The 18,530-nt window shown below is 45.8% G+C and overlaps 1 protein-coding gene across 1 annotated transcript; it reads right to left on the reverse strand.

The window, feature by feature from the left end:
• Positions 1–17,160: 17,160 nt before the first annotated feature.
• On the reverse strand, positions 17,161–18,318 carry LOC144180052 (uncharacterized). The gene has a single exon (XM_077708459.1). It carries the CDS (start codon positions 18,316–18,318, stop codon positions 17,161–17,163), a length of 1,158 nt encoding a protein of 385 aa, XP_077564585.1.
• Between the last annotated feature and the right edge of the window lie 212 nt (positions 18,319–18,530).

Raw genomic sequence — 18,530 nt, forward strand, 5'->3', positions numbered from 1 at the left:
GCAAAGTAACCAGTCACCGCAAGTGGTTGCATCTAACTTTCTTCCTGAAGTATTTTTCGTGACGGGTGGAGATTGCTCGATTAATGAGCCCTAATTTATGCTAAGCTTGCGACAGAAGTAATAGATTATCGGAAAGCATATTATACGAATTGAGTGGCCAATGAGTGTGCCTGTGAACGTAAATCATTAACGTACCCACTGTCCTTTATAAGCGCCAATTGTTAAGTAACAACTACCACAATATTTCGCGGTTCTGGGTAGCGATGCCCAGAACAATGAACGAGACCGTCAAGGTTGTGATCAGGAAGTATCGTACTTTTCGATTCATTGGTTGAGGTGTTTTTACATAAGGTCCTAAGTGGTTGCCAAAGGCTTATATAAGGATAAATTGGTAGCATGAAACCGATCAAGGGACACAGTTGGAGGAGAGGGTATAATATCATGGCCAACTAAAACCAATCAAAAACAGGAAGCTGGGCACCGTGTACAGCAGACGTCGGTCCCCATCAGCGACACGCCTCAGAACAATGCGTTATCTGGTCAAATGTTGGCGTGGACGAATTTATATCTATTAATATTTCCCATCCAGGGTGTAGTACGTTGAGTTAGTATGCGATATAAGATGATAGAGATCGCGTCAATACAGATTGCACTGTTTCAAGGGTGCTCTTTTCCAATGCTGAATGCCCGAATAAAAAAATTACTGATACCGTTTTCTTGGGGTGATGTCAATAAGTCACACAAGCAAAGGGTATCTATTTTTCAGTGAATGCAACTCAGGCAAATAAATTTGTACACTGCTTAAAGAGGCTGTTAGTTAATTCGGTCAAAATTGGTAAGGGCTCCCTTAGCCTTATTGCCGGGACTGGGGAATCAAAGTCCGAGTAATTTAAAAGTGTATTTTTATTTGGCACTATCGTAATTATAGTTCACCTCTTCTTAGTCGACCCTATGCTACCTCGATAAACTTTTGAGGAAGACAATCTTCTTTGCCTCAGCAATGAGAGAAAAGAACACAGACCGGATGAACTCAGTGAACCTCTGCCTTACAACGGCCAGCTTTCACTCAGAGAGTACACATGCGTGTTTCCACTGCTGTTTCCCCACTGTTTCTCCACAGTGGAAACACTCCAACGGAGTGTTTCCACTGTTGTTTCTCTGGTCGTGCGAGAGGGACATTTGTTATTCTGGTCAAGTCAGCGACACCGCGACATTTGTCAAACTGCGATGTCCGTTTCGGAGTGGGCGATGCCTGCTAGCTGGAGCCCGCGAATTAAGAAGCAAAAAAGGCTCAGTGAAAACAGCCGTCCAGAGAATAGAAAGATCTCCCGGCAACGGCTCTCTGCGGTAAGGGACAGAGGTCTCGAGGTTTTTTTTTGGGGGGGGGGGGCGGGAAGAGGGGGGTGATTGCATTTTTTAGTAGATTTTTGACTCCCAGCTAGCGATAAAGCTATTGGAAAGAGAGGAAGAATCTCATTTAGAGGAACTAAGTTAGAGGAATTACATTTATATACCCGCTGAGGCAATTAAAAAGTGCCATGGTGTCGACAGCATGAAGTCCGGAATATCCAGTGTGGTTTTCGTGAATTCCCTTTTGCCATCGCGGCCTTCGGCAATGCAAAAATCGATATCTATAATAAAACGCTGCTTCTTTAAATCCGTAAGATGTAAAATTATGAACTGCATAGCGAGTTCGGCTTCCTCAGTAAAATTGCTGCTGTACAGATGTTACTGGCCCAGTAGTAAGGTGGCAGTGAGGTAAAAATGAATTGTAAAAAAAGAATAAACTGCGTTTGAATCACACATATTCACTTACTTCTCCTGATAATGTTTCCGCTTGGTGGAATTAAAACTGCAGAGTTCGTCTTCTTGCAGAGGGTACAACGGGAATAATCCGCCAAACGTGATCAAATAGACAACATTAGTGAATAGCTGTGCGCCTGAAACCTGCAAATCCTTCCGCTTAAAGTTTGTTTCCCTGTTAAAATTCTGGTCAAATGTTACTTTTGGTTTGATGATGGTCAAAGATATGCGTCTGTGCAGTCCCGCGGTGGATAAGCGGGCAGTGCAAGTAATTGCCTCCAATTTGTGCGGTTTGCCGAACCATTGTGAGCTCAAAACAGAAACCCTGGAGCAGAACACCCTTTGCTCGAATTGTTGTTCTCGTTTGCCACGTTTTTGCTTGGTTTTGGTTTCAATGGGCGGTGCCCTCTACAGTTGTTGTAAGGGGAACATGTAAGTTGCATTTTGCTATTCCATGAGCTATGGATGAGGCGTGTCTGCGAACATTGAAGCCCCCGATCTGTGGTAAGAGAGTGACAGAAGAACTCAGAATGGCACTGCTCGAGCGGACAATCGTGAGGTCGTGTTGAGCCCCAAACTGGCGGCGTCATCAGTGGCACTGCGTCGGCACCGCTGCCGCCTTGGAAGCAGTTTTACGCGGTTCTCCGCGAAGCTAAGGCCTTTATTTGCGTGTCTTTATTAGTTTCATTTGGAGGGCAAAATGCATTACAGGCAGTAAAGTTAGCTCTTAACGGCTGTTCATCGTCTTTTGTACAGAGTGCTTTCAGCGTGCTCCTCACGAGCAAAATCTTTACCGTAATCATTGTTTCATCCAAGAAAGGGACACGTACGTATTAATCCAGTAGCTGCAATTAAAAAACAGTAAAAAGACTGGAAAAGACCAATGTATAAAACAGGACGAATATTGGGTCCCTCTGACATTCCGCGCATGCGCACGCACGCACACGCGCACGCACACACAAGCACGCATGTACGCACGCGCACCAACACACACACACGCGCACACGCACGCCCGTACACGCACGCACGCACACTTCAAAATAGAAAAGAGGGACAGCAACCCCACCGACCTAAGAAGCTCATCGTGACACCTACTTGCGAGGCTCAAAGATTGAGAGCCGTGGCTTGCAACTTCAACAGTTATACCCTGAGCGGTGTGTTTCATCCAACGTCGTACGATTCATTTTTCATGGGCACTACCCAAAAGCATGCTATGATCGTTATACTCTGTATTTCGAAATTTCCATTTTTAGTCGCACTTTTTGGCGTGGTTCACCTGTGCCTAGAAACTATGGAACAGCTTTAAGTGCTAGAGAAGTTTTGCGTGCTTCCGGGGAAATTTAATCGACCTCCCTTCCGGGAGGTCGATTAAACAGAATTCCATGTTCAAGAACATCGCCGTGTCCCGCCGTAATAGGGTTGATTCGTCCATAGCGGCCACTCAGTATTTCGTGATGCACAACCTACTGCGTCCGACTGCGAATATTTGCGCGCCTTTTGTGCTTATGTACTCGTCGCCACCAACAGGACCCTCAGATTCGTGTTTACCTTCTTTATATTTTGGACAGTACGCGGGTTGTTTATTGGATTTGCGCAATACGAAAACATTTAAAAATTATAGTCGCCGTGGTTCCTATTGTATGTCGTAGAACTCGGTTTTCTATCGTATGCACAAAAAAACCCAGACGTCAAGTGGCCCTACCATAACTTTATTTTTTCACATTGAAGCAGAAAAATGCGTCTGCTGGTATCAACAAATTAGTGGGGCTGTTGCAGAAGGAAAATTGACCACCTGCCCCATTCGTTACTCCTTCTGTGTTCGTATCCCCTACGAGGCTACTGACGTTTCTGCGCATCGTTTTAAAGGCCTATCCTTTTACCTCGTTGTGTTTAACAACGCTTTTCAAAAAGTAGCAGAACGGAGTGCTGGTGTTAAGAAATGAAGGCTGTGTAGTCGCTGTACGATATTTGATCCTTCGAGAAGGCAGTTACTCAGATCGTGCTATTTATTCGGTTTATGGTGTCATAAAACTACATTGACCAAATATCTCAATCCAAAACTAAGTAAGCACACACGCAAATATTTTCAATTTATTTCCCTTTTGTCAGTTTTGTTGAAACATTTAAATAACAAATAAATGTACATCATCAGTAAGGTGTACCTAAGATAAGGCGGCACGCTATGTTGCGAATAAAATGGCTGCTACGTGGCGAGTGGTGCAACATCACTGCCAAGTCAGCTGATTAAGGAGTGTTAGTTGTTTTGTAGAATAATTGGTTTTTATAGCGAAGCGCAATTGAGAGTTGATTAGTTTGCATAAAAGGAAGAAACACTGGTACGTAAACCGCTTCAAGACGCTCAGAAATATCGGTATGATAAAGTACAAGAAGGCTACTTCCGTTAGAACGTTTACGATTGCCTACATCTATTATATGAGGGTATCCTTCTATCAGTGAAAGCTTTCCTTCATTTTCAACAGAACTAAAGTGGTCTGAACGATTTGCCATAACAGCGCCAAAGTTTCCTTTTTCTGCAAACAGATGTCTCTAGACAAAGACTACAGCCGAGCACGACAGGACATGGCAAATCTGTGCTCATAAGAGCACACACGGGACCCCGCGTACGCATTGATAGACGGGAGGAGAGAAATGTGAAATGGGCAGTGTAGCGAATCGCAAAGCAACTGAGTTTGTTATTCAAATTTTGTGACGTCTCAGTTTGCTCCGAGGAAGGCTGCTGCAGACTCGGGTGCGAAAGGGAGGGCGGCCGGCGTAAAGAGTGAAGACGGATTTGCAGAAACGCGGTGCCCCCCATTCCGTTCTTTCCTGACAAGGAATTGGGCAGCTACCCTATGCTCCTCGCGGAATAGAACGACGAGCAATATGTGAACGAGTCGGGAAGGAGGACATGATCGGGGACTACAGTTAGCAACAAGTGATCAATGCGGATAGCTTCGTATGAGAGCGTAGTGTAGAATTGGCGAGGATGTGACGGCAGCACAATTCATCTTGCCCGCTAAGCATTCGTTTCTTTTATGACGACTCCCTGTCCCCGCACGGGGCACCTTGAGTAATCTTGGTGACGGTACTGGCGATACCGCGGACCCCCAGCCCCCCAACATAAGCTGTGACCTACCGTGGTGATGTGTTTTTAAGGTGAAGGGTAGAAACCTCTAACGGTGGCCGTCGGAGCCTTGGTCAAGCTCCGGCCGATGGGCTCCCTGCCTGTCTACCAGGCAGGGAGCTCCGGGACCTCTTTGACTACCAGGGTAACGTCAAAGGAGAAAGTACCCCTGTCTCCCTGCTTTTATACATACTGTATGATATTTTCTCAAACCCCCCCCTCCAATGATCGGCCTCCCAAAAGAGGCCGCACCGAAGTACTTGCTAAAGAGAAGGCAGAACATTTCTATAAATATCTTGTAGTTCATTCCACAGGGGACACCCCTGTTGGCAAGAAGTCCGTCATTCTTTTGGCCAAATGCATTGAGTCTGTTGTCGGCTCAGACTATGATGCTAAGTAGCTTTCATCCGGTGACCTACTTGTTCAAGTAAAAAGAAAAATCAAAGCGAAAACCTCCTGAAACAGACAACGTTGGCTGACCTGGCTGTTACTGTGACTCCACATAGAACTCTCAACTCCTCTCAAGGTGTAATCTCAGAAAAGGAATTACAGCCTGAGACAGAGGTGGAACTTCTTCAGGCGCTTCAACCTCAAGGAGTAACCTCTGTCAAACGAATTGTAATCCGTAGAGCAAATGAAGAAATCCCAACAAAGCATCTTGTCCTAACATTTGATTTCACAACCCCACCTGAAAAGGTCAAAGTGGGCTTCCTAAGCTGCAATGTACGACCATATGTCCCTAATCCCAGGCGATGCTTCAAATGCCAACGATACGGCCATGGAACTCTATCATGTCGAGGAAAGGTGACTTGTCCTAAATGTTCAGAGTCTGACCATTCGTCCGATGACTGTCCAAACAGCACAGTGAAGTGCACGAATTGTAGTGGCCCACACGCTGCTTATTCGCGAACCTGCCCAAAATTCAAAGCAGAAAAAGAAATTCTACAGATGAAAGTAACAGAAAACATCACCTTTGCTGAGGCACGCCAAAAGCACAAGCTGCTTTCGGCCACATCTTATGCAGACGCTGCCCGCCGGGGGCTGGGGCGGCGTTTGGTCAGCACAGCGACGCAGTGCAGCCTTGCTGCTGATGTGTTGCTGTCCCAGCCCCCAGCTGACCAGCCACCTGCTGCCTCTACAACACCTGTAGAGGCTGCGGGGACCCCGTCTCTTGCTGGACTGCCTTCGGTAGTCCAGCGGTGTCAGGATTCGCCCAGTGTGGCGACTCCAGCAAATGTGGCGAATGGGATCGCCGCTAGGAGCTCTGCCGCTCTCACTGTTTCCTCTTCACCTGCCCTAGGGACACCTGAGGGCAGGGAGATGGAGACGGGAGGGCCCACAGCAGCGCCCATCCTAGCTCCACCGCCTGCCCCGCCCGCGGCGCAGGCAAAGACCACCCGACAGAGTACCAAGTCAAGGGGGCCCAGTCCACTGGGCACCCCCTTGCCTTCAGATGACGACGTGGACGTCGAGCCCTTCCGGCTTCCATCCCAGCGGAAGGAACGGGCTGCGACGTCCAGGTCAGTAGAGAAGGCCAGAAAACCCCTTCCAAGAGTCCAAGCCCCAAAAGACCCTACATAAATAGTCACACTCCAGTAGCTCCGAACACATCATAATGGGAAGAGAAAATATTGTTCAACGGAACTGCAGAGGCCTCCTGAAGAATCTTGACGACGTGTATGAGATTCTGCATGCCAATCAGCCAAGTTTAATGTGTGTTCAGGAAACACACCTGAATTCCAAGAACAGAAATTTCTTGAATAGTTACTTGATATACAGAAAGGACAGGGATGGCTGCACGCACTCTTCTGGGGGTGTGGCCATAATTGCCCGGAAATCCTTAGCATGCCACCCTGTCACCTTGAACACTGTCCTTGAGGCTGTGGCAATTCGAACAATAATATTTAATAGGTTAATAACGGTATGCTCCATGTACATTCCGCCTGATGTTGCACTTTCAAGCTCTTACTTCGAGGTACTGGTTGACCAGCTGCCCGAACCATACATTCTTACAGGCGACCTTAATGCTCACAACTCTCTTTGGGGCTCTTCTCGCACGGATGCCCGAGGTCGCCTGATAGAGAAATTTCTTACATCTTCAGGAGCATGCCTTTTCAACAATAAACAGCCTACATACCATAACATAGGACACAACACATACTCATATCTTGACTTGGCGATTGGCTCCGCAGTTCTCTTTCCTCTTCTCGAGTGGGGTGTGGGCACTGACCCATATGGCAGTGACCACTTCCCCACCTCACTAACATACATAGGTAAAGGCCCATGCAGTCCATCTTCCCATAATAGGTTCAATGAAGCACGAGCTAATTGGAATACATTTACAGAGACATCCAAACTGCACCACACATCCATAGGACACCTATACGTTGAAGAAGCTACCCAACTGCTCACGGCGCACATCCTCGACGCCGCCGAAAAGTCCATTCCCCACGCCTATGGTGCCCCGCGCAACCAGCGGAGGCCGTGGTGGAATGAGGACTGTAGGCGGGCGCGAGAGGCCCAGAACAAGGCGTGGGGTGTCCTTCGTCGGTACCCCCCGTCGGGTAACCTCCTCTTGTTCAAACGGGCCAAGGCGTTAGGAAAACGTGTGCGCCGTGAGGCAAAACGAGAGAGTTGGCGTACATTCATAACATCAATAAACTCCTACACGGACACACGGAAAGTATGGACACGTATACGCAAACTCAAAGGACAACAGACACACAGCCTGCCCCTGGTCAGTACAACAGGGGACACTCTGGAAGACCAGGCTGACACACTCGCACAACACTTCCAACACGTGTCCAGTTCAGCACACTACACGAACACTTTCCTGAAACATAAAGCCTCTTGTGAAAAGAAGTCCCTACACGACAACAACAAATCACAGACTTCGTACAACTCCCTGTTTTCACTACATGAGCTGAGGGCTGCTCTGAGCACGTGTAAACGCTCAGCTCCAGGCCCAGACAACATTACATATACAATGATACAGAACTTACACACAGACACTCTTATAACACTTCTTCACCTTTTCAACAAGATATGGCTTTCGGGGCACATTCCAAAGTCTTGGAGGGATGCCATAGTTGTAGCATTCTTGAAAGAAGGGAAGGACCCTTCTTCTCCCGCTAGCTATCGACCCATTGCCCTGACCAGCTGCCTGTGCAAGCTTCTCGAGAAGATGATAAACCGGAGGCTCGTGTACTTTTTGGAGTATAACGGCCTTCTCGAGAGCTGCCAGGCAGGCTTCAGGGCGGGGCGATCCACGAATGATCAACTTGTGGCACTAGAGTCGTATATTAAGGATGCCTTCGTGCATAAACAGTTCTGTTTACCTGTGTTTTTCGACCTAGAAAAGGCCTATGACACCGCTTGGCGTTATGGGATCCTTACTGACCTGAAGTCATTCGGTGTTTCTGGTAATATGTTTAACACCCTTGCTAGCTATTTGTCGGAGAGAACCTTTCGCGTCAGAGTTGGTTCTGCAATGTCAAAGGTACACGTGCAAGAAAATGGCGTGCCGCAAGGCGGAGTTCTAAGCTGCACTCTCTTCATAGTAAAAATGAACTCCCTTGGGAAGGCACTGCCGCCTACAATTTCTTACTCCATGTATGTAGATGACGTGCAGATATCTTTTAAATCATGTAATATGTCCATTTGCGAACGTCAAGTCCAGCTCGGCGTCAAGAAGCTTGCCGGCTGGGCAGACAAGAATGGTTTTAAAATTAATCCCGGAAAGAGCTCTTGTGTTGTATTCTCCAGGAAGCGTGGGGTCCACCCGGACCCAGACATCACTCTTGCGAATGTGCCAATTCCTGTGAACAAGGAGCACAAGTTTTTAGGCATTTTATTCGATGAAAAACTTACATTCATTCCTCATGTCAAACAGCTCAAATGTAAATGCCTAAAGGCAATGAATATTCTTAAGGTTCTCTCACATCAATCTTATAAGGCCGACAAACAAGTCCTGCTGCGCCTGTACACAGCGTTGGTGGGGTCCCGGCTCGACTACGGCAGTGTCGTGTATGGGTCGGCGACAAAGACCGCACTGAGAATGCTCGACCCAGTGCTGCATCTTGGCCTTCGCCTCTCATGCGGCGCTTTCCGCACTAGCCCTGTCGAAAGCCTTTATGTCGAGTGCGACAAGTGGTGTCTAGGGCATCAGCGGGAGTATGTTGACCTGCTGTATGCATCTAAGATTGTGTCCCTTACCAACCATCCCTTTAATCCCATCATGAACAATACATCAAATATGCAACTCTTTTTAAACAGTCCATCCGTTTCCTTACCTTTCTCTCTCAGAGTTAGGGAGGAGGCTTCTGCACTCACGGTCCCTCTTTCAGACACGCACAAGACACCCATTCAAAATTTCATCGCACCATGGCATCTTCGTCCTGTATCATGCGACCTGTCAGTCACTCTTGTAGAAAAAAATAGGGTACCCAAGAATGAAATTCTGCAGCACTTCCTGTTCCTGCAGGACAAGTACAGGTGCGCAGAATTCTATAGCGACGCGTCGAAAACTGGTTCTACGGTATCTTGTGCAGCGCACGGACCAAATTTTAGAGTAAGCAAAACAATGAATTTTCATAACAGTATTTACACGGCAGAAGCATATGGCATGTTACTCGTTACAAACCACATCATCAAACATAAAATTCCCAAGTCAATTGTGTACACAGACTCTCAAAGCGTTGTACAGGCACTGTCATTAGGAAGGTCATCTAAAAACTATGTCATAAATGCTCTTTTCAAGGTACTAATGTCTGCATATGCCTCAAATCTTGAAATAACTATATGCTGGGTACCAGGGTATTGTGGAATCCCTGGCAATGATGCCGACGACCAAATGGCTGGTGATGCTGCTCTCATGACTACAGTTGACGTCACAACAGTACCTTACACCGACCTAAAGACACACATCAGACGACAGCTTCGTAACACATGGTAATTACACTGGAGTCAACAAACAGACAACAAACTACACATAATAAAACCACAACTTGGACGCTACATAACTGACTCACACAACAGATACACTGAAGTCGCCCTGGCTAGGCTGCGGATAGGCCACACACATGCGACGCACTCCCACCTGCTCACTGGAACTTCGGGACCCACGTGTAGCAGGTGTGGAAAGGGCCTATCCGTAGTCCACATACTAATCACATGCAAGGCACTTGACACAACATGACACAAACATTTCCCTGAATTATACAGACAACACATTCCTTTGCACCCATCATACTTTTTAGCCGACGAACCAATGTTTTCTAGTCAACGTGTTTTTAAGTTTTTAGCTGAGGTAAACTTTCTGCAGCTCTTGTCATATCATGTGTAATCACCCTGGCCCTATACACCAGCCATCTCCATTGTCTTTTGTTTTGCATCACCTTTACTTTTAGTCACATGTTTTAGTATGTACGGTCTCATCATAATTCAGTAACTTCTTCTTTGGCGCTCTTTGCCCATAGTCGGCCTTGCGCCAATAAAACCCAACTATCGTCATCATCATCACGACTCCCTGTGAGCGCCATTTCTTCAGGCCACTATCGTTTGAGCACTCAGTGGACACTGCCGTAAAAAACACACCCCTGTTTGACACCCCTTGTTATCCAACAACGCATGAGCGGTAACCCTAATCTGACACCATCTAATAAAAACGGTTAGTAACCACACAGAACGAATAAAGACGCCAACATTGGCCACTGCTCTTTTCAGAGGGCGAGCTACTTCACATATTACAGTGATGAATGAGTGAATCGCCAAAACATTTTATCGAGAAGGCAGACATAAAGTTCAACTACAAATATGCGCTCAGCGAAGACCACCTAATGCGTATATCACGTTCTGTGCGCTTTGATCTGGTTGCGTATAAACAGCGTGATGGTCAGCAAGAGTATCCATTGTCAGCAGTATCCGTTGTTTACGCGCTCAAAAGGAACCAAAGATTTCAGAACGGGTATCGATTCCCGTACATAGTCGTGCACTGCTATTGTGGGGCCTCCCACAGGATGTATTGTGAATGGATATTAGCAGACCTTGCCTAACGAATATTATAAAACGAGAAAAATCTAGTAGATGCGTGGAAACAAGTACAAATAGCAGTTATAACGAGTGTTGGTTTTTCAAAGTGCAAATTTCCGTCGAAAAATAACCTCTCTGCTGCCGCCCACAGTAGACCTAATTTCCGTTTGTTTTTATCATCTATTACTGCTTGGTGTACAAGCGCTGTCAAAATCGCTATGCCGTGATCTGGGGAGCTAGTTTGTTTGCACTGTACCACCCGCCATCGTGTGAACGAGCCCTAGCGTCCCAAGTCTGGGATTTTCAGCGCCAGTCTGCACTGTACCACATCGCCAGCGGAATTAACTTATTGACAATCAATCCAGCAGCCTCCGCGTTTCGGCGGCCCTTTTCTGGGTTGCAGGAGAATAAAAGGGCATCTAGATTATACCGTTCCCTCGTCTGCCTTGTGACGTGCTGTTTTCCGCAACGAAAAGTTTTTTGAGAAACCGCAGTAGGGTATGCGAGCTGTATGTATGGGTGTTACGTAAAAGCAGCTTCCCTTGCCTTCGGAAAAAACACAAAATAGATAAAAAAGAAAAGGTTTGATCAATATAAAAAGGTTCTTGGTTGTTCATCTTCATGTGGGCCTTTAACTTTGCAAACGTTTGTGCTGATAGATTTTTCTCGCCTCTCTTTGTCCACACGTGCTGATTGCTGAGAATGTGATCATGAAAATCTTTACAGCTTTAGAAAATGACGTTCACCGGACATCAGCTAACCCCGTATATTACTGGTTACTGGTTTATAAAAGTCACGGCAGCATTCACGTTTGAAAAACTCGCAGTTCCGTGATGCCTTGCATAGGTTCGTGTTCCTTCCTACACTTGTATCCTACGAATTTTATGGCCAGTGGTATAAAATTAGGATATTTTTCGAACCCATTTATTGACACAATTGTCTTGATACCACCCTCCAAATTACATTCAGAATGACCAAATTCATTATACCAATATTTGAATATAGCTTCTATGAAAAAGCGGCGCCGTTACGAAAACTCACAATATTGGTCTATAAGGTAAAGCTGCAAGACGCGCTGCTACACAAGATATAAACGACCAATCTAGGGAAAATATTGAATTATATCTTGCTGAGGAAGTGCTAAATAATATTACCATCTTAGGTACAATAAAAATACCATCACTTTTTTATTCGTCATCAAAAGTATGTCTAAAGTCTTATTATACCCTTCTGCAAAATCCCTTTGCATTTTCTGAATAATTTACCCCTGGCCCTTCCTTTATTTTAGGCTTTATTATGTTCCATACCATTGAAATTATTCCTGATGTCGCCTGAATTTGTTGAGGATGTTTCTATCGGAGTAAGGACAATACGTCTGTTGAGAAATGTTACGTCATAGTCATTTACCTATAAAGGGCTTCAAACCAAACATAAGTATACTTCACTCTGAAAAGAATATTTTTATTGTGGTATGCCACATGGGATTTTATACCTTCCTGTGAAGTACCCACATTACAGCATGTCCAGCTGAGACGCTCTGGATTTCACGAGGCACCCTTTTAACGACAGTATGTAGCTTTCGCCATTTTACAAACTCCCTCTACGATGACGTCTGGATAATTACTGGTTCCAAAAAAGGCGTCGTCTTGTAGCAGTCTATCAGCCAGACGGGCGCGGCAGAGGCCCACGTTTTTTTGTATCCAAATGTGCTCATTGAGTTTACACTGAGTAATAATTATCACTAATAAATAAATGTTATTTGCAAAAAAACACGTTCTCCTGGAACAAATCGGTTCTGTAATAAAAGAGGAGCACTCAGGGATTGTGGATTTCCAGCTTAAGGGTAAATATGACACATTTCCGAATAAAGAAAAAGTAATTGATTCCATTAATAAAGAAAGAAGCGACATATTAGGTGCTGATCACTTTTTCGAGGCTTGGTAAAATGCAATTATGGAGAATTTATTATTCAGCCAGCACAATTACAATGAAAGAAATTCCGAAGGAAATGGGCAGAAAGGCAGTACAGGAAGTTGCCAGATTATAAGGTATGCACTTGGGTATAGTGTCTGTGACATTGTAATATAGAAATTAATAAATTTCAACACTGAGGCTGCCTTAAATCAATTGCAGAAGGAGCAAATAATGAGCAGCGTACCATGATCAATAATTGCGTAACAATATTTCGTGTACAAATTAGGGCATGAATAGCATCGAATAAGGGTGTATTGAGTTTAGTATTCGTTTAACGAACGCGTATATCATAATTTCTTGGAAAATTTGAGGATTGTGACTTTAAGAATCTAAGTGAACGTGTTTTACAACGTTATTGAAAGGAAAATAAAACTATCAACTTGAAATGCTTTAAGGTGGATCGCACACTCTTGGGATAAATTCCTAATGGACAAAAGTCAAATAGAAGAGCAAAATACTCAGATGACAAATCAGTTATTCGTGCCACTCTATTTGCTTTATATTCAGCTTCAGAGCTGAGGAGGATTGTCGCAGTATCTATTACAAGACTTAGGGGTTCACGCTATATTATTTATACAGTTGATAGGCAAAATCGTAGTGAGATTGACCTGTTCCTGCACCAAGAACATCATTATCAATCAATCAATCAATCAACCTTTATTTTCAGTGCCCAGGGACAACCCTAAGGTCTTGGTGCTGGCACACCATATACAACACATTATTAAAAGAAACGTAAGACAGCACGGCACAACACACAAAATCCCCGATATGACAGAAAAGCAAAAAAAAAAAAAAACAGCGTTGCAAGCTATGGCACTCAGCCAGCGAAACTTTCAAGGCACTTGAAAAAGGAAATATACAACAAAATACACAGTGCACATGATGGAGACAGAATGTACATATAAACCGTGATAGTAAAATTGATATGGGAGTTTGTACTACGACTGTGACGTGTCGAGAAAAATAAGGAACATAATTTATGCCAGAAAAAAATTCCTAAGATTTTACAAAAGCTCGAAGTAGATATTTTATGCTTAGCACTGACAAATTGTTTATAAAGGTATAACTTTGACTGATGAATTTATTCAACCTCCACGCAGCAGATTTTATTAACCCAGAAAGAAATCATCAGAAAGAATATTAAATGAGGAGAATTCATTCTCCAGAATACGATACTGTTCATTTCACAAATGGTTTTCGCAAATATTGTAAAACGATGATTTGCTTTGCCATAGATGGGAATTTTTAGTCAATTATGCTGCTTGTAAAAAATAATGTGGACAAAAACTTTAAAATACATATCAAAAACATGTATCTAGAAAGCCACGCTCTCCGCAGTGCTCACAATCCCACCATGTTGAGGTGCGGTTTAGTCGCTCTAAAATTACAGAAGAGTTCAGTGTTGGAAGGTTTTTATAAATTGCGAAAACAAATCATAGCCTATCTACAGCGAACAGGTAAAACAACTAAGCTTAAACACCTGTAATATCCGATAAAAATGATAACACGTGAGGCAATTCACACACACAAAGTGATATGACCACCATGTTTCACTGAAAAATATAGACGTCAAGAATGTCTCTGATGGATGTGACCTACAATCCTGCAAGTCGCATTCAAGTTAATTTTTTTTCAAAATTCGGAATATTATGAACCTATATTATATCAAATTAAATGATATAAGGAACAATCTTTTTTTTAAGTTAAAACTTTCTCTGTAAATGCATTAGAATTCTCTTGTAGTAGCATTTCTTAGGTAACGTACAATTAGAACGCTTTAGTAATCATTTTCAAGTAATGAATTCCGAAGTACCGTTATCCCACTGTCGAATGTTTCCACTCATTATATTCATTGTCCTGTTTTTTTAACATCATTTCTTATTTTTCCTCCTTAAAGGAGCCATGAAGAGAAAATGCAAGTTGGTTTTATTCGAAAGATTTCGTGTTTTATAGTGCCCCCAGCGCTTGTCCGGATACAAATGGTGCTTTATTCACTGAGAAATTAAACAATTTCGGTTAAAATTTTGATTTTCCCGCTCAATCGTGCGTTTTCGTGGTCCCAAGTGACATCACGGGAACAGTATATTATCTCTATGACGGGAACCAACCGCTCTGCAGCCTAGAGTACCTTCATTCACGCATCCGCCGTACAGGGTAGAGACACGTAACGCTGGCGCCGCCATGTTCGGTTGCTCGCTCGCCGCCGAAGCAAGTCATTGTGTCAAAACCGCGCTAAAATTATCGCCGCAACGCGGTTTACTGAAGAAGTTTGAATCATATTGTCTGTTTCGCGTTGCTAGGTCTCGTGGGAAATGAAAAGAATAACGCGTTGAGCCCGTTGGCCCAATTGCGGCGCCACGGGACCGTTCAAAGGTTGTCTCCACCCTGTACAGCGGTGTTGGTTTGTTCCCGCGTTTCTTTACGTTCCGTAACCTAGATGGCGCCACCATACCGTGGCAAGCGTTTGGTTTTTTTTTGTGCGCATTTAAACCTGGCTTGTTTTTGTTGTGGGAGAAAGTATTCGTTCCCTGAAACAGTGCTCGCTCGACAAATGGGGTCACGTAAGACACCGTTGCTTGCGTCAATCGGTCAGTGTCGTCTGAGACAACTCCAAGCCCCGTAGTGCTGTGCAGCTAAACCAAAGCATGCTGTGCGCAGTACGAACAGCAGAACGCATCAGTACTTCTATGTTTACATGTGCTTTCGTAACTTCCACTGTTTGTCCCATCATTCTTATTACTTTGTAAAGAATGTGCCCTAAATTTAAGCGCAAATCGCTCGTTCGTCTAGTTTGTAAGCTCTACCTAATTTGCGTCTGCTTCTGCCAGCCTCCGCCAATCGCAGAGCTTAGCCCATGTGACATCACAGGTTCTGTTGCGGGAAATGAGCTGGTGGGTCGCATGACCATTCCCGTTTTTCCTAATTATGTAGCTTATTTGAGCGAAGTTTACGTTAAAAGTGGTGTCAGTATGATTCTAACGAGACAATCTTTTGAATGAACCAAACTTGTGTTTTCTCTTCATGGCTCCTTTAACTACCACTGAGAAGCCTGAAACATAACTATTGTCTAGTATGTAGTTATGGCTAACGGTACGCATCCGTGACTACAAGCCGTATGGCGGGCCAAGCTACAGCAAACACAGTGTGAGTGAAGATGTGGGTACCTGTTGACGGTGTTAGCGCTTGAAGGATACCGTTAAGCCTAGCGCAATGACGGCCATTCCATGTTTTCTAAGCTGCGCGGGCATCTTTTTGTGCACCACAATGGCAGGTCTGAGTGGTGTCGAATGTGGTTCATCAGTATTCGTCATACTAGCATTCTCACTACCAAGCAAAGACCATCCTCATCCTGTTATCCTCATCAGCCCGCTCTCTTTGCGCGGCTTTTTTCTCGCTCAGTTAACAAATCATCACAATGTTAACAACGTTAACGTTACAAATCATCACAATGTGTATAAAAATATATTGTTATGAGATGGATTTATTTACAGTGAGGTCCGTAACCCCTGTTTACCGTAACAACCGATCGAGGCACCAATACATTTTTCTTTGCACAGTTTAGGGGAATCGGCTCCGGCAAAGCTTCAAATTTATCAAGATCAGTTCCCGCGCAAAGGACTGACACGAATGCGGCTGACCGCGCCGGCATGATGGTGTCGCTCAATACGCAGAGCGTGCGGGTGGTATCGGGAGAATAATCTTCTACAAGGGCAGATAGGGCGGTCCCGTCCACATATATCTCCCCATTACGACAGTCAACTGTGGCACCACACTGCTTCAAGCAGTCTAGACCTAAAATCACATCGTGAGTTGACCGCGGCAATACTGCAAACTCCGCCCTGAATGTATGGCCGCCAAACGAAACAGTCACAGAGCAGATTCCAAGTGGGCATAGAGACTCCCCACCAACACCTTGAAAAGTTACCATTTTGTCCCAGTGAAACGTTAGTTTGCGGCCAAGACGGGATTTAAACGCAGAACTCATTACCGACACTGTTGCGCCCGTATCGATCAGAGCCGTCGTCCGGGTGTCATCGACTGATACTTCCACTGTGTTTTTTAGAATTGATACAGGCGAAGGTAGTTCCCAGTTAGGCTGTCCGGTAAGAGGCATTTCACGTGACAGTTGTGCCGCGGCCTCACCTCCATTGGCCGCGCTGGCTAGTTTTCCGGCGGCGGTGACCGACGCCGGGGTGATGGTGAACGCCGCTGTCGTGAAGCGGGTGGGGTTAAGCTGCGGTCAGAAGCCGGTGAATAGCGGCGCGGTGGTGCCTCCTAGAACAAAGCTGTTGGCAGGCGAGTGCCGTAGCGGGCATTTCGAGCGTTCGGGCGGTTCCACATGGGAGTTTGCTGGTACCGTGGCGCTTGGCGGCGACGGCGGCAGTAGCGAGAAATGTGGCCCTCAAACCCACAGTTGTAGCAGACGGGAAGGTCACGCTCACGGGGAGGGAAGGATCTCTCGTAGACGCCATCAAAACGGCGATCATAAGCCGGGCGCTGAGGACGCTGGTCTTAAGTTGGACGTCGAGGGCGCCGAGAGAACTGCTGGACGTCGTGACTGTAGCGTGGTGAATCCCAATTGTCGAGGCGCTGCGGGCTTTCATTGCGAGGCGTATAGCTGGGTCACGGAACTGAGCACTCGAAGGCGAGAGGCTATTGGCCTGTACATCTTGCAGCACGTAACTTTCGTGAACGTTCAAGCCGTCAGTATAGCGCCGAGGCTTTTGGTGTCGCAGCAACTCCTCGCGGACGATTCGCCGGATAGTTTCAGCGAAGTCCGGTGGTGGGGTCACATTAACGCTTGCCACAGTAGTTACATTAGCCAAGCGACCGAACTTTGGCGTAATACGACGCTTCTTCAAAGCCTCGAAGGTGCGACAGTGCTGGACAACGTCTGACGCGGATTCCAACTTTTCACGCCCTATCAAAAAGTTGTAGACGTCTTCAGCGATCCCCTTTAATAAGTGACCCACTTTATCGTCCTCAGACATTTGCGGGTCGACGAGTCTGCAGAGCTTTAGCACCTGTTCAATGTAGGTGGTGCATGTCTCACCTGGGACTTGGGCGCGATGCAGCAACGTCTGTTCAGCCTGCTTCTTCTTTCCGACGGAGTCGCCAAAGCGGGCTGAAATTTCTTCGACGAAACGGCCCCAGGTTGTGAGCTTGCTTTCGTTGTTCTCAAACCAGGTCAGGGCAGTCTCATCTAGCGAGAACACGACGTTCGAGAGTTGTGCAGCGGTACCCCAGCGGTTGTACCGGCTCACTCGCCGATTGTGCGTCAGCCATTCCTCAACGTCCTCATCGGCGTTCCCAGTAAACATTCGGGGCTCTCGCGGGGGATGCCAGCCAGGCGTGGGGGCCGGTGCAGTGTTCCCACCTTGAGGCATCGTAGGAGACAGCGGTGGCACACCCGCGACACGTCAGCTGCGGCGGAAATCCTGGGGGCCCGACGTGGCGTACCCAGCACCTTCACCAAACTGTTATGAGATGGATTTATTTACAGTGAGGTCGGACGGTGTAGGACGAGCGTAGATGGTATAGCGGTCCGTGAATGATGGTGCCAAGCCGGAGTGCAACCTCGTTCTCCTCTTCTTCCAAT

The sequence above is a fragment of the Haemaphysalis longicornis genome, unplaced genomic scaffold, assembly GCF_048455015.1.
Source record: "Haemaphysalis longicornis isolate Haplotype H1 unplaced genomic scaffold, Haemaphysalis longicornis Haplotype H1 scaffold_4, whole genome shotgun sequence".
NCBI lineage: Eukaryota > Metazoa > Arthropoda > Arachnida > Ixodida > Ixodidae > Haemaphysalis > Haemaphysalis longicornis.